This window comes from Ambystoma mexicanum, chromosome 4p, assembly GCF_040938575.1.
Source record: "Ambystoma mexicanum isolate Mex_15411 chromosome 4p, UKY_AmexF1_1, whole genome shotgun sequence".
NCBI lineage: Eukaryota > Metazoa > Chordata > Amphibia > Caudata > Ambystomatidae > Ambystoma > Ambystoma mexicanum.
In genome coordinates this window covers 812,364,526-812,382,013 of record NC_090927.1, presented here as the reverse complement: position 1 = coordinate 812,382,013, position 17,488 = coordinate 812,364,526, and the positions used below count along the sequence as shown (strand labels likewise).

General features: G+C 49.4%; 1 protein-coding gene across 5 annotated transcripts in view; it reads right to left on the bottom strand.

Moving 5' to 3' along the window:
• LOC138453478 (uncharacterized) overlaps positions 1-17,488 on the bottom strand; it is a 1,096,265-nt gene that overhangs the window by 528,731 nt on the left and 550,046 nt on the right. For all 5 annotated transcript variants that reach the window (XM_069606374.1, XM_069606376.1, XM_069606373.1 and 2 more), the window contains one exon: positions 10,596-10,698. In XM_069606374.1, the coding sequence (XP_069462475.1) occupies positions 10,596-10,698 (103 nt within the window). The remainder of the gene's footprint in view (positions 1-10,595; positions 10,699-17,488) is intronic.

Below are 17,488 nucleotides of genomic sequence, written 5' to 3'. Positions count from 1 at the left end.
AACATCCCAGTAGTCACATATGACGCAGTAAAACAAGCGCTCAGAGACCATTTTCTTCCCATGGCAAACGTAGACTTTGACAGGTTTGTCATGAGCGCCGAAAAGCAACTGGAAGAAGAGTCGCTAGACCAGTTTTGTGCGCGGCTAAGGCACCTAGCAAGCTCCTGCCGGTGGGCGAATGAAGAAGAAATGGTTCGTAACCAGCTGCTGCAAGGGTGCAGTTCTGGGAAACTGAGGAGACAAGTCCTGAGAGAACCTGGGCTGACGCTGCAGCAGATTTTGGACACGGGGAGAGCCTACGAACTGGCTGAGGCCAGGGGGGCGAAGATGGATGCAGCCACGCACTCGAGAAAGGAGGAAGAGGCATTTGCGATCGGACGTTCTGGTTCAGGAAGAGCGAGAGGGACACCAAGGAGTGGGGACAGCTACACGACACCAAGCACTGCTCCGCCGTGCTCCTACTGCGGGTATGACCTACTGCACGTGGGGGAGTGCCCAGCCAAATGAAGGGTATGTGGCCGGTGTGGCACACCAGGACACTATGCTAGAGTGTGCAGGGCAGCGACACCAGTAGCGGCCTCGAGGGGGCCAGAGAGAGCTGGCAGAAGCAACGCTCGGAGAGTGAGGGGTGTATCGGCTGTTGAACAGGGTATGCAAGACCTCAACATCTCAGAAGAGGAAGAGGAAGAAGAGCAAATCTTCTTCATCTCCAGCATTGCCAAAGGCCCTGGCCAAAGTCGACAACCAATTTGTACAGTACCCATCGGAGAAGTCCCTACTCCGGTCCTCATAGACACCGGGGCATCTGTTTGTGTGCTAGCTACCGAACACTATAATGCACTCCCAGACCCGCCAGGTTTGACTGAGTCCACAGCACGGATATATGCATTTGGAGGAGATGCACCCCTTCCCATCCAAGGAGTGTTCGTGGCTCCAGTATCTCATGGACAGAACAGAATTAAAGCGAGGTTCTTCGTCACCAGCGTAAGCCCACACTCCCTTTTAAGTTGTGCCATGTCTGAAGCGCTGAACATTCTGCACTTCACTTTGGCGGTATATCACGCCGATCTGGAACGTCAGCTGCACCGCTGTGAGACGATTTTCGAAGGCATTGGGAAAATAAAGGCCGACCCCATTCGTTTGCACATCGATGGGTCAGTGAGACCGACAGCGCTCAAACATCGCCGCATCCCGTTCCATCTGCGGGCTCAGGTTGAGAAAGAGCTACAGTCACTAGTTGACTTAGACATTATTGAAAGAGTGGAAGGACCTACCCCGTGTGTCACCCCAATTGTGGTGGCCCCAAAGCCCAAACAGCCTGGTACAGTACGCATCTGTGTGGATATGAGGCTGCCCAATGTAGCAATGAAGAGAGAACGCCACCTTACGCCCACCCTAGACGACATTGTTGGCAAACTTCAGGGAGCGAAGGTCTTCTCGAAACTGGACTTGAGATCTGGTTATCACCAGCTAGAGCTCCACCCTGAGTCGAGGTATATTACCACTTTCACAACTCCCGAGGGGCTATACCAGTACAAAAGGCTCAGTTTCGGGGTCTCGTCCGTGCCAGAGGTCTTCCGAAATGCCATCAGGGGGGCCCTGTCAGGACTCAAGGGCATCATAAATATGTGAGACGACATCCTGGTCTTTGCACGCTCAGAGGCAGAACATCTAAAGCGCCTGGAAAACACCCTCGAGAGACTTTGCAGCCTCAGTCTGACTCTGCACAAAGAAAAGTGCGAAATCTTGAAGGACAGGCTGGAATTTTTTGGATTCATATTCCACGCTGGGGGCATCTCCCCAGATCCCGAAAAGGTGAAAGACATTCGAGAGGCAGCACCGCCAACATCCCCAGCTGAAATCAGGAGCTTCCTGGGGATGGTCAACTATTGCGGATGATTCATTCGTGACCTAGCCTCCTTGTCGGAACCCCTGAGGGCTCTGACCAGAAACGACGTAGCGTAGGCCTGGACGGGAAATGAACAGAGGGCGTTCACGGCCATCAAGAATGCCCTGCCCGGACAAGAAACAATGGCCTAATTCAACCCGGACCGCGAGTCGGAGATCATGGTTGATGCCAGCCCGGTGGGGCTGGGTGCTGTCCTCATGCAGGCAGACCATCAGGGGACCATGCGATCCATCGCCTACGCGAGCAAGGCGCTCACCGAGACAGAGAGGAGATATTCTCAAATTGAACGTGAGGCCTTGGCCATATTGTGGGGGTGCAAACACTTCCGGATCTACATCCTAGGGAAGCCAGTTGTCGTGGTGACAGATCACAAACCTCTCATCCCGATTCTGTCAGGTACATCGTCCAAACCACCACCTCACATAGAAAGATGGATACTCTTGCTTATGGAATATGGGGTCAGGCTACTCTACCGCCCAGGGATACACAACCCGGCAGACTATTTGTCCCGCCATCCGGGTACCGGACGACCCAGAGACTCGCAAGAAGTGGCTAACTGCATAGAGGCTATACAGCTGGTGGTGGAGTCGGCACTGCCTGTTGCCCTAGCGCTCCACGAGATTGCAGACGAGGCATTCCTCGTAATAAAGGAAGCTGTAGCCAGTGGGGAGTGGCGGGAAGTCCTCCAGAATAACTCCCGGAGGAATGTAGGAGCGCAGAAGGACCTACAAGCGCTCTGGAAGGAGCGCCATGAGCTGTCGGTTGCAGATGACGGTCTCCTGCTGAGAGGCCACCAGATCGTAATACCAAGAACACTGGTGAACAAAGTCCTGCAGCTCGCCCACAAAGGCCACCAGGGGATGGCTATGACAAAAGCACGGCTTAGGTTGAAGGTCCGGTTTACGGATCTGGAAAGCAGGGTCGATGAATTTGTGAGGGCCTGCATTCCCTGCCAAGCAGCAAGTCCCGTGCAGAGGGGGCCACCTATTCAGGCAATGGAACGGAGTGACCGCCCATGGGGGCAGAGGAACACACTTCCTGGTGGTGACAGACCAGTGGTCGCGATATCCAGAGGTGGAGCTGGTCAAATCCGCGGCCAGTGACCACACCATCTTAGCCATGGAGAAGATGTTCGCCACCCATGGTTTTCCCTTGGAGATATGCTCGGACAACGGAGCACCGTTCAAAGGACAACAATTTGCTCGCTATTGTGAGGAAAGGGGGATAAAACATCGCAAAGTCACTCCCCTTTGGCCAAGAGCGAACAGAGAAGTCGAACGCTTCATGCGAACGCTCAACAAAGTGTTCCGCATATCGATGAACGGGGGGAAGAGCTCCGACGCAACTTGTTTGACTTTCTCCAGGAATGCCGCACGACGCCGCACCAGTCCACGGGAGTCGCTCCTGCGGAGGCCCTTTTCAACGGGGTACCAAGGGGACTTTTACCAGAGGTGGAAGGGCGACGTCCAGGAGAGATCGACAACAACCACATGCGAACGGAGAGGGCCGCTCAGAACGAAAGAGAGACAGTACGGCGAGGATTACCAGAGAAAGAGATTGCGGTAGGAGACATCGTGCTGGTGCGGAACTGGAGACCTGAAGGAAAGCTGTCGCTGCCCTACGAAACACAACCACTGGGAGTGACGCACGTCAAGGGGTCTATGGTCACAGCCACCAACACACGAGGGACAGTCACCAGGAACGTATCGTTCTTCAAGCGAATAGGAGCGGCGAACCGGGAAGAAGTCGTCACGCAAGGCCCAGGTCCGGATACAGAAGTGCCACAGGGAAACGATGGACCGCCAGAGACTCCTGGGACACCAGAGATGCCCAACGTCGAGGCACGCAGGTACCCGAGCCGGGCGGGGCGCAAGCCGCTGCAGAGGTTCCAAGACTTTGGGCCTCATCACGACTTGGGCGATAACCCTTAAAATCGGCGGTAATGCTCTTAGCGCCGATTTTCAGGGTCCGTCGGATCACGACTCCAAATACCGCCGGCACCATTACAGCGGGCGCAAGGACAGCCGGCTGTACAAGCGCCAACCATAACAGCGCCAGGAACCATTCGTGCTAAAACATCAGCAATCACGAGTCCAGCGTAATCGCTATTAGCGCCAGAAAAGCGGCGGATAATCCGCCGAAAATACCTCCAGCAAAAAACTGGAGGTAACAGAACACAGGCCACAGAAATAAGGGCCCAGGTGGAACCAATGCAAATCAGAGGCCTACAAAAGGACCCACCCATGCACAACACACCCTCCCCAACACCATTACACCAGCAGGAGCAGGGAGGAGACAGCAATGAGGGCCCAGGTGGAACCATTGCAAATCAGAGGCCTACAAAGGACCCACCCATGCACAACACACCCTCCCCAACACCATTACACCAGCAGGAGCAGGGAGGAGACAGCAATGAGGGCCCAGGTGGAACCAATGCAAATCAGAGGCCTACAAAGGACCCACCCATGCACAACACACCCACCCCAACACCATGCTGCCATTTCAAGCCGGGAGCCTTGATGTCAACTTCTACCTGCTGCGCCTGGAGCTACAGAGGCCAGTCAACCAGGCCAGGGCCCTGGGAGTGCAGGGGGCAGTGGGGATGAGGAGAAAGAGGAGGAGAGCAGCACCAGCAAGGCGGCCAGCCATCCCCAGGGTCAGGTGAACACTCTGGGCCCTGACTGATGGTCAGTTGGTGACAGAATATCGGCTGGACAGGGCAACCATCACCCAGTTGCTGGACACAATCCAGGGTGACATATGCAGCCGCATAGCCACCAGCACGGCAGTACCTCCCCTAGTGAAGCTCTTGTCTGTGCTTCAATTTCTTGGGACTGGCAGCTACCAACATACCGTTGCCATGATGCATGGAATGGCCCAGTCCACATTCAGTGCCATGCCGGGACAGGTGCTTGATGCACTGTTGAATCATGTGAAAGAACACATTGCATTGCCAGCCACACAGGCACAAGTGCACCTGCTTAAGGGTCAATTCTATGCCATTGCCCAAGTCCCGAATGTAATAGCAGCCCTGGACTGCACACATGTGGCACTTGTACCACCCCAGGCACATGAGGCTGCCTACAGAAACCGTAAACAGTAACATTCCCTCAATGTGCAGATGACATGTGGTTCTGACCTCACCTTCAGCCACTGCTGTGCCCGCTACCCAGGATCCACCCACGACTCCATGGTCCTACGCAACAGTACCCTGCCAGAGTACATGGAAAGGCACCAAGGCCAAAACACATGGCTATTGGGTGAGTACAAATGTATACCACAAAGCATATCAATCCACAACTGATGGTGCCTGTCACAGAATCCATCATTCCCAATAGGCAGCAGCATCACTGCAGCATACACATTCAAGCACCTTGCACTATGAACCTTGGACATGTCCAACACAGCAGAACACACCCATGCAGGATGTAAGACATGTGGCGGCACAGTGACATATGGAAGCCCCACCACAACAAAGCCTCCTGTGTGAGTAGCACCATGGCTCCCAACACTGACACAGTACAGAAATCCCACCCTGGCCATCCGACAGTAATGAAATTCCAAACCATGAACTGGCACATCCAAGAATGCTCCACACATAAGTAGGCCGAGTAATGACAATGCACATCCCACAAACACAGTCCCCAAAATGGCCATGGAAATGCATGGAGAACAGTACAGAATAGTGAAGAGCAGCAAATGCAACTGTAGCCAAATGGATTTGCAATGACACATGAGGCCACCACTTCTGTCAAGCAGAAGTAGATGGAAGGGCCCCCCTGTTACATACAGAAACATAGGCGTACCAAGTGGAGAGTACCCCATTGATTCAATCGTGCCCGTAGGACAGCACACTCCACGATGTTATAGGCCAAATGACAAATATGGCAAACTCACACTGATGACAGGGCTCTGTACACCCACTGGACTTACCTTGTCCCCATACCGGCTTTCTCTCCCCTGCAGGTGATTCTGGATATCCCCAGTACACGTGGCTCATGACCCCTGTGCGTCACCCACACACGGCGGCGGAGCGGGCATACAACCTTGGCCATGCCCGTACACGGATCTGCGTGGAGAGGGCATTTGGACTGCTGAAGGCACGCTTCCGGTGCCTCGACCGCACAGGAGGTGCAATGATGTATGCACCAGAAAAAGTTGTTGCAGAAATGTGCCACTGCCCCCCTGATGCTCATGTGCCGCCACCTGAGGATAGTAGTGAGGGCGATGAAGTGCCAGAAGGTGTTGCACATGCACAAAGGGTTGGGCTGAGGGAGGGGAGGTTGGCCAGACAGGGATTGATTGATGGATTCTTTTAGAAATGGGTAATGGGTAAATTGTAAATATGTCACTTCAACATTAAATTGCATTTGTAACAATCACTACTGTCCATGCATTGTGATTTTTGTAACGTGATTTATTTTCCGTCCAATGAACCCCCCTCCCCCAGTAAACACCCAGCACACAATCCCCCCTCCCCCCAGTGAACACCCAGCACACAATCCCCCCTCCCCCAGTGAACACCCAGCACACAATAATCCCCCCTCCCCCCAGTGAACACCCAACAATCCCCCCTCCCCCCAGTGTACAACCCCCAACTGTGCAGTTGCCTCATCAGGCCAACAACAATGATGCCATGCACCACTAGGATGGGCGCGGGCGCTTCCTTCTCCCAGGCCCCTCCGTTGTGCGTGCCCTCAGGTGGCGCATGGACCGGCGCCTCGGAGATGGGTCTAGTGAACCCTCTGTGGGTGTGGTGGAAGTAGAGGGTACAGAAGCGCTGGCCATCATGTGCTGATGCATGAGGTTATAGGCCTCGCGTTGCTGTTCTGCAAGTGCTGACACTGCCTCTGTGAACTCGCGGACTCATTGCCCAAAGCCTGTCAGGGCAGCAGTGCATTGTTGTACGACTTGCCGTGTACGCGCATTGTCCCGCACCACATATCTGCACCCATGCCTGATGGAATTACTGACAGCCTTTATGTGCCTGCTCTGCACCTTTGCCATGGCTTCAACCCGGCCCTGTTTGGCCTCGATGATGTCCAGTCGGCCCATGACTGCTGCCCCAGTGACAAAGGGCTCCCCTGGTGCGTCACGTGGTAGACCACGAATTGGGTGCTGTGGGGGGTGGGGGGGCTGCATGGCGAAATGCCACCAGCCTGGACTGAGCTGCCTGGCTCAGATTGCTGGTCCTCTGGGCTCCCATAGGACGGTTTGTCCACATCTGGCTGCGTCCCTGCCTGCTGTCTGCCTGGGCTTGGGCTTCCCTGGGGTGTTGACACCCCTTCTCCATCACTACTACTGTGAGAGCGTAGTGCGGCGGCAGGATGCCCACGTGGAGGTGTTGCTCCCATGTCGGGCTCCAATTCAGACCTCTCTCCTTCGGCATCGGGGCTGTGGATGGTGGCTTGGGGTGAGCTGCCGGTCGCCTCCCTGCGGCCATGTGGCTGCCGCTGCTGTCTGGCGGGGCTGCGTTGGGGTGAGGTGGGTGTTCCCCTGGGTTGTCTCCTTTGGGTGCGGCGTCTTTGTGGGGTGCTGGTGGAGGCATGGTCTTGTGGGCGCGTTGTCGGTGTGGCCTCATCCACATCATCACAGGGCTGTTGGGATCGACGTGTGTCTGTGGGGTACATAGGGGGTGGTTTGGTACAATGCTATATACATTTGTGTGATGCAGGTCATGCCAACAAGTGTGATTGAAAACAGTACCAATGACACACTCAACTTGCATTCTGTTCAGTCACCATGTGGTGCTTGTTGTGGATGTGCATGGAGGTACACTGCAGGGGAACGCGTGGTCGGGGTGGACTGCGCTCAGGCTTTTGTGGTTGTGTTGATGCACAGTACCACTCTACGTAGCTGTCCTATGGCTATGGGAGTCTATCCCCTGCCCCTGTCATTCATGCACTGCACATATGGGGTCGTCTAGGCAGCACTACCGTTCTAGGGATGTGGGCCTCACTTACGGGTGTATGCAGTGCCTCAGACACATGTCTTCACTCTCATTCAAATGCATGTATTTGGGGATGGGACTCACCTGCCGTTGGGTTGATGCCAGTCCCTGCCTCCGCTCCACCAATGCCCTCGATTGATCTGACGTCGATCAGGCCGGTCAATTTCTCCTCCCATGGTGTGAGGTCAGGTGGGGGTGGTGGTGGCCCTCCTCCTGTGGCCCTGCATGCACTCCTGTGCTGGGACAGGATGCCTCGCACTCGCACGCGCAGGTCATTCAGCCGCTTGCGGCAGTCCTCCCCATCCCGGGGCACGCGCCCCACGGCACTGACCCTTCGGGCGACGGATCGCCATATTTGGCCTCTACGATGGGCACTGGTTTTCCGCTGCTGCAGCTTATTATGGTATGTCAGTGCCTCCTCCACAAGTACCTCAAGCTCCTGGTCACTGAACTTGGGTTTCCTGACCCTGTCCAGTGCAGACTTGCCCCTAGTGCGCTCTTGACTCATTTTTCAGCCTTGGATTGTGTGGATGGCTTCCAGTAGCTGTGATATCCGACGGATTGTATTTCCAAGAAGGCCGCCGCTTTATTTCCAGTTCTGGCGGTGAGGCGTTTCCCGCGCGCTATAAGCGCGACGTGGTGGTAGCGCACGGTGCGCCGGATTTAAGGGTTCGCGCTAATCCCGGTAACGCCAGGGGCGCGTGCACGATGACTCGTGATCTGGTGGATTATCTGCCGGGTGCCTTGGCGTTACCGCTATTTAGGTCCGGCGGATAATCCGCCACATTTACCGCCCAAGTCGTGATGAGGCCCTTTATCATGGACCCTGCCTCGTAACCCGTGGCACACTGTCAGTTGTAGTTGGAATAGAACACTGTTGATTCTAATGTTTGATAATGTTTGTTGTTCAAGGGAAAAGGGAGGGATGTTACGTAGTGAATACGCCAATGTACGCATGCGCGGGCAGGATCGAGGCTCGCACATGTGCAGTTAATAATAAAGACGGTCTGCTGGCAGTTGCCGCCGGGGACCCGAGCAAGTCAGACGTCTCCGGCGTGGCTCATTGTGCGAGTGTTTGAGTGCACGTGTCAAAGGCGGCAGGGGCCCCTGTCACACCCCTGCCAACATAACAAAAGCCAAATGGGAGGATTCAATAATGAAAGCCCTTCTGGACTACAGAATACGAAAAACGCTTAGAGAAACCCATGTTTCATTCCTAAGTAAACCTCACACGTCAGAGTCATTACACAACATGATAATGGGACCAAGGTGAAGGCCGGTTGGTTTCGACACTGTAAAGTAGTTACGTACAGATGTGGGTAGGCAATGCAGAATCAGCCAGCAGAACATGGGAATATTTGTTAGAATGAGCGATCACTGATGAGGAACAGGGATATATCTGTAAACAGACCAAGGCAGTCTTGCTCATTGTCAGCTATAAGATCATCCATTTTAAATGCATACATGAAATGTACCACACCCTGGCAAAATTACACAAATACTACCCCAAGTCACCCCCACACTGTACCTGATGCACGCAGAGGAATCCATGGACTTCATCCGACCTGGCCTTGTACTGTAGCAATGTCAGGTGGTTTTGGAGTGAAGCATTTAAAACAATTGGGTAAATATCTGATGAAGAGATTAGATTGTTCTCTCGGGCGGATTGCTAGGACACACAAGGGGCGGGGGTATGTCACCTGGTCCACGGAAACTTGTGGGGTTCCTGCTGGTGTTAGCCCACAGCTGTGTAGCCAAGTCCTGGTGGAAAGGTCCGAAACCCACCATCAACAATGGCTGCACAATACAAAGTATCATTTTGAGACTGAAGAAATGTACACTCAAACAGAGCCAGGTATGACTAGACCAGTAGACGTCTGCAAGAACCATCTGTTGAGCAAATGCTAGAGGAATCAAACGCAAGAGTTATGAACAGATGCCAAGAGACAGTACATCTGCGTTTGCGGTGTGTTGCATAGTAGGTGCACGCCGAGCAAAGAAATGTCCCAAACAGGTTAGACAATATCCTTTAAATACCATGTAAGAAGCAAAATAACTGTCGAAAATATCTCCACTGTGGTTAAGTAGAGACTTTGCTCAACTGCAAAATCAATAAAAAAGAATAGAAAAAAGGTTCAGATACAAAACTGATGGAACACATCATGTTTGCTCCATTAGAGATGATTGCTGTGTAGTTCAGGGGTGCCCTATCCCTCTATTAGTTACAAGAATAAGTCAAATAGTCTTGCCACCTAGCATGTAGATGGCATGGTGTACAACATAATTATTTAATACATCTATATATCAATGTCACGGAGTGTCCGTGATAAAGTACAAATTCAATGAAGTAGGATGTTTGCATTATAGAAATACATAGTTTCCCAACTCAAACCTATAAGCAAACATTAATGTATCTACATAGAGTGCACTGTATGAGGATAGTGCTCCTGTATAAAGTTAGTTTGATTGTACATTGTGTCGTAAACCTACATTTTATCAAAGATAAAACAATTCATATTTCATATAATAAGGGTGAAGAATTTGTGCTAAAGACAGAAAATTTGACTTTCATGAACATGTCACTAAGTTCACAATTATTAGCTGGCACACTCCCATGATGTTCTTTCTAGCTCCCGCAAAAACTAACAAATACAAAATGAAGATGTTACAGAAAGCATGCGTCCTTTGCGCTCAACACTTCACACAGAACAGCATTTGCAATTCATGTAACTCTACCTGCCGAGCATCTCGTGTGTGCTCGCAAATCTCCAGTGCAAGCTGCGCCTTGGAATGTGCCTTCTGAACCAGCAACTCCATTTTATCCACCGAACACTGTATCCTATAAAAAGAAACAATAAACTGTAAAACCACATCCTGCACATTTATTTGATTCGCATGTTGTTTGGACCTTTCATCTTGTAATACAAATGGTGCACTTTTTCCTTGTGAATGAAGCATTACTTGGAAGCTTAGGGTAATCAAGAGAGATTCCATACATTTGCGTTATGAATAGAAGATTTACAAACAGGGAAAAGTAGCAATAGAGAGTACAAAGGTGAAGAGAATCACACCAACTACGCAGATGCATGCAGGCTCCCTTTGGATCTCGTTGCAAACCCTTACAGGAAAAAAATAATTCAATTAAGCAGGGCCACAGCAACAATACATTAACATCATGGGCACATGTGATGTGCTTGCTTAAAGGGAATGTTCGCTGTGGAATGTTGTTGTCCCGATCGTTTTGGGCATGTATTTTTAAGCATACTGTAATCGATCTTAAAAAATGTTCATATGCCTCTTACCTTAGTTTTCCTCACTTTTACACATGCGAAAACAACGGGTTGGAGCTGCCAGCTTGTGCTAATCTTATCCGTTGATGCATCGCCCTAAGTTCAAGTGCCCTCGCAGCATGAATACAGATCGCCCGTCCCTCAAACTGGCATCACTAGACGCTTGCACCCCTTTTCACAATGCCAATGGACCTCTTGTGGCAATGCTCTCTGTGCTCAAACTATTGACATGTCTCCATGGAAATGGCAGGGCACCTCTTTCCTTAACAAGTATAAACAGACCCTTTCTGAGCAGACAACATTGCAGTTGCTTTTTCAATCGTCTCTCTGTATTTAGTTTCAATGGCCTGTGACTAGTTTCTGCTCTGTTCAGCTACCTTCCTAGTACAACGCCCTGCGAACAGGTACTTACACTAGCAGAACTGATTTAACTTGTTACTTGCTTTGTATTTTAAATATTTGTGTAATTTATCAATGGCTTCACCAAACCTTATTTAATTTCAAAATATCAAAGTTTGTGCCGATTGTGCATTTATTTGCTCTATGAGTATTTCTAACATTGCAATGTATTTTCTTCTCCTTCTTTACCAGTAGTTGCTACATACAAACAAAAACGTTTTTATTTTTCTGACTATGGATTTTGTACTTATTCTATTTTCAGGAACTAGGGCAACAATACAGCCCTACCAGTAGGAGACAGAATATTCTGAAGAGAAACTAATTGAAAGAGAATGAGAAAGAAGAGGAAACGGACGATAGTTGGGGAAGATGAATCGCCTAAGCCTAGTCGCATGAAAGACTTTTCCACCTGGCGTACTTGCAATCGTTGTAAGGTCATAACAACCGAGGCGGGGAACTGCCGCTGCCAAGAAAACTCTGGCTGCTTGGCCTACATAGCCGAAGAAGGCACCTCACTACTATGCGTTACCGAGCTTCATGACTTCAGGGCAGCCTGCCTTACAAGGTCCATGTTGAGGATTATGATGGTGTTTATGCACAAACTTCGCGCAACAGTTCGCCCTCGCAATCCAAGTAACGAGTAAGTATACTCTAGATGTGATGTAATTTTGACCACTGAGACGACTAAGATTTCAAGTTGTTTTTCTACATTGATGTAACTTTGATCGATCACTGACAAATGAATTTAGTCTGTAATACATTTCTCGCACTTATTGCAAATCAGAGTGTTCATCGCTTATGTGTCTTTCACTTTCGACTAAAAAACAATATTTCTCTAAGGCCCAAACCGTTCTGGCTCAAATGTGTGTTCACTTTTATAATGTGTCGATACTTCAAAGTCCAAGTACATTTTTCCAGAAAGTTCCTTTTCTAAGGGCAACTATGCCATCGAATTTAGGATGCATTTTCAAGTAAGGTGGTACACTTATCTGGTTCATTCAATAAAAATATTTATGTTTCTCTTTGACAGGTGGTACAGGCTGGTGGCCTACCGTTCGTTCACATGGTGGCTTCATGGGAGGCTTGGATTCTGCATTCGACGAGTAATACCCGCCTGTGTCGTTCGAGCCAAATTCCCCAGTGACAGCAGACAGTACAGGGGATTTTCAAACACTGCGCCACAACCTCAAGTATACAACGTGTCGTTTTTTTGTGCCATCAACATCACCAAACTAAATAAAATACAAATGAGCATATACAAATAGTTGCTAGAATTTTTCAGTGAGTCAAGAACACGCCCAATTTCCTATGAGGGTCATGAAAGAATGGTTGGTGCCCTTTGCGCTCACCTCGTCCCCATCTATCCCCCCTCCAGTAGCCCCCCTCCAGTAGTGGGTGGGTGGGAGCAATCAATGTGCCAAACACCATGTATAACTCAAAGGGGTACCTCCAGACTCCCCTTTTCAAGACCTACCCCCCACCCAGCAATCAACATACGTTTGTGTCCCTTCAGCAGTGTTCTGGGCCTTTTGCGCTCACCTCATGCCCATCCATCCCCCCTTCAGTATCAATGGAAGTTTGGACCCGTGGCCTGGCGCTGGCAAGGGGGCTGCTTTGGTGGGAACACTCAACGTGCCAAACAGCATGTACACTTCAAAGGGATCTTCCACACAGTGACTATTGTTCACATGGCCCCCCCAGACCCAGTTTCTCCAGACTCCCCTCTTCAAGACCCCGCCCCCCAATCCACATACGTTTGTGTCCCTTCAGCATTGTTCCAGGCCTTTTGTACTCACCTCATGCCCATCCACCCCCCCTCCAGTATCAATGGCAGTTCGCACCTGTGGCCATGCACTCGCAAGGGGGCTGGGAGGATGGGGACTTTGTTTTTGTGTTGACAATGAAAGTATGTGGCTTTTATTAAACATAATAATAAACCAAACATGATTACTGTGTTTGTTTCACAAATAAACAGGTGTGCAGCGTTATCATAGTTCTGTACTTTTTGGGCACTTGGACCAGGAAACAGGAACTGGCCCTCCTTAGCTCACTGAGTGCCCCCATTGTGGGTTCTCAGGTCTGTGTGTTTGGGACCTGTATCTTGCCTGGTGAGCAATCTTGTGCTTGCTGTCAGCTTCCTTCCAGGCCCATGCCACCACACCTCAGTGGGTCCAGGGCCACTCAGGTTCACCCAAAAGACTCTTGCTCGCTGACAGCTCTATTTGCATCCCCTTGTTGCTAGTATGTTTAAAATGCTTGTATGGAATAATTCCACCCCATTTATTGATAGGTTTGTTCCATTTTTGTGGCAACGCTCTGGGTCAGAATAGACTATGCTCCCACTAGCATGTGATCGTTGAATGTTAGTTTGCTTCTTGTCTCTTTGGTCCACTTTCCTCTGCTACCCAGAAAGGAATGTCCCACAATATATTCATATTTGCAGGGTTTCTCTTATCTGTTAAAATATTTTGCTTAAATTAGCTCTGGTCTTACATATCTTGTGAAACAATGTGATTTCCAACCTCCTATTCCAACAAGTTGCCTACTTGTGTACCCATGCCTTCACACCATGCTGATGTGGCTGCGCCTATCCTCAAAGAATGCATCCCAGATTCTGTGATATCCGTTGTCCACATGGCCAGACCCAGTGTCTGTCAGACCCCTGTCTTCAAGACACCGCCCCGGAATCAACATATGTTTTTGTCCATTGAGCAGTGTTCCGGCCCTTTTGCGCTCACCTTGTCCCCATCCATCCTCTTCCCTAGTATCAACGGCAATTGGCACCTATGAACAGGGTCGTACGTGGCCATAAGATTTTCTCAGTCACCTATGAAAACGTGTCCCACAGTTCGAAGTTGCTATGTAAAACCGTAATGCAATTGTACAGCCCGAATAGTATGAATAGTATGTTGGCCATAAGCGAATTGCATCATGTGACAAACATTGCAGACCATGAAACCTGAATGTGATCATTGGGAGTCCATTTTGTAATTACCTGACATTTTCTTTCATGTAACGCTTTTGCAAATATATTATGTGCTTCAGATCCACACACAGTGCGAGGCCACAGCTTGAACTTTGAATGGTAACGTAGACAGGAATGTGAAACCCTGCAGAAATACATTGTTTTCCTTATTCTGTAAAGCCTTGAAGCTGTACATAAGCCGCGACTAATCAGCAACACAGGTGCCAGCCTGTCTCGCAAACGCTGTTGTAGAAGGCAGTTAAATAAGAATTATATGCAACTAACAGTGCTCCTTCACGAAAGAGGGTCTTTTCTCTGCTTCAGAACTGTCTGACCCTTAGCCCATGAGCGCAACGAGTAGATAACCTTAGTTGGAATGTCTCCCTGCTAGAACATGATATCCTTCCCGGTGCCAGTGCCCTGTGTTCTCCAAAACAGTAAGCTGTCTCTGCAGCCTCGGCTAGAAATACCAAATGTTTAGACTGAATGAACTTATGTGCATAACTGTCAATTACTGAACCCTAGCTTGTATGTCATGTATATGGGTGGGCCGAATAATGCTGTACAATGATGATGTGTTATGTATATATATTACTGCTTTACCGATGGACGCTCTCTCTCCTCTCACGGTGTCTGTGAACACACGTCGTGAGTCATTAAGACCCGGTCGGCCGACTGAGTTACTCTGAAAATAAACCAGACTTGTTTGGGAAACGAACCTCACGACTGGCGTGTCATTAGTATATGGTTATTGTGCCTTTATTCCATATATGGTCTTACAAAAATGGCGCCCGAATAGGGACCCTCCGTGTGATGCTCCATCGCGTACGTTGAAGGCAAGGACATGTCAAGGACGAAGCTGTCGGACCGTGATTGTAAGGTGTTCGGGGCGCCCCTGCAGAAGTGATTAGAGACTCCTCTGCAGATCTGTACACGGCCGATCCCTGATCGACGAGCAGCGCCCAGAGAGCATCAAGGCGAGGGTCCTGGAAGCAAAGCAAATTGTGCCAGACACGTGGTCATGACGATTCTTGGTTGTGCCTGTATATGGGCGAATTGCGTCCTGAGTGATGAATTGATTGATCAGGTGAGTCGTGCCCTGATTCTTAAACGTCCTGATATTGGTTGAGTGTTGCACTTGCAAGTACAAACGCCCAGTTGAAAGAGGGAAGAGTTAACCATGCCTGGGAAATTGTCTTCCTGCTTAGTGAGATTTTTTTCACTGCGGTAGGCAGCCTCTGGAAACTGGCCAGGCCGCGCCACCCGAGGGGTCGCCTGGATATGAAATGTACATTAAGTATGGTATTGGAGCAATAGGGTTTAATGCGATTTCGCATAGGCAGACCAGAAGTGTATCAGACCTTCAGTGGCCGAATAACGGGAACTTCGGACTAGCGCGCATAGAGCATTTGGAATCATTATTGCTACGGAAAAAGGCCAGGCCTGCAGCTTTCGATGTTGAAAGGGACTGGAGGAAGGATGTGAATCAACGCTTGAAAAGTAGAGAGAAACACGCACGTAGACGTATGTCAAATTCAGAGAAAGCGCTAGTGCATGATCAACAAAAGCAGACAGAAGCCATTAGGAACATGGATAGGGCCTTCCAATTAGACATACAGAAAATATATCCTTCACAGGATTTGCATACATCAGATGAGTTGATAAATAAGATACTGAATGAGCGAAGAAATTATCATCCAAGTACTGACCCAGTTGCACCGCCTCCCTATGTATTTCCTCCTGTTGCTATTCCCACGCTTGCATCTGCACCTGCAGTAGCCGTCCCATCTGCGCCAATGACATCATTTCCTCCATCTCCTACAGAGCATAAGTAACGTGCTTTAGCTGGCAGTTCTACATCAATGGGGCCTGAAAGAGGAAGTATTAGACTGACTCGTAGTACGATTAGTAAGGAACAAAAAGACAAACTGAAACAGTGGGCTGAGACGTATATAGATGATGGCGATGAAGTGGCTGTGCAAAGATCCATATCTGATCATAGAGGCCTTAGTGAACAACAGGCATTGTTAGAATATATGGGAGATTATCTTGTTAATGTATGGAGTGATTTCACTGATACCGTGGTACTGCAAGAGTTGCGCGATTTGATTGTCCATTCCTACTCACGAGATGCAGCGAAAATACAAGAACATGTAGGCCGAATATTTGTGTTTAAGCGAGAACTTGATCGATTGCATAAAGATACAATGAATAAGCGTGAACCGCATATGTCATATGTCCAGAAACAATTTCTTCAGCTGTTGAAACCTGTTAGTGAAGAGATGCGAATTTGTACGCGAGAGTCGCTTAGATGGATTACGGAGTAGCTATTTCCCCGATTGAAGTGCATGATACGTTTAGTCAATATACACCAGAAATGCATAGAAAAGCGCTACAGGTTATGGTGCAATATTTACAGGATGAATGCACGAAGAAGAAGGTTTGTTGTACTGCTGATTTAATGACAATTTATAAAAGAACATTTTCATCTGACATTGGAACTGCTGCTTTTTCCCTTGATTTGGCTTTGTTGCTTAATAGACGCTCATATTCAGAATCCCCTACTTTGCAATTACCTATGAGGGAGGTGCCTCCCACGTTTGTCCCGAAAGTAGAAATTCCTGCCATAGGACAAACTCCAGCGCAAACGATAGAAGCCCATTATATCGCACAGTTTGTACATGTCCCCTTTTCTAGGCAAGAAGTGAACACTATAAAACAGACGGTCCCTGATATTAGGAAAAATCCTGCCGGTTTTTATAAGGAAATTGAATCCGTTTTGAATTCATCTGTTTTTACACTGAGTGACATTGATTTATTGTTCCCTGTGATTCTTCCTGCTGATCTATGGAAACAAATTAGAAGTATAAATGATGCGCCGATGCTAGGCGATACATGGGAAACTTTGATTAGAGTCGATAGTTAAAGGCTGGAGAGAAACCTCTGCAAGTAATTCTAACTTCGCCCTCATGGAT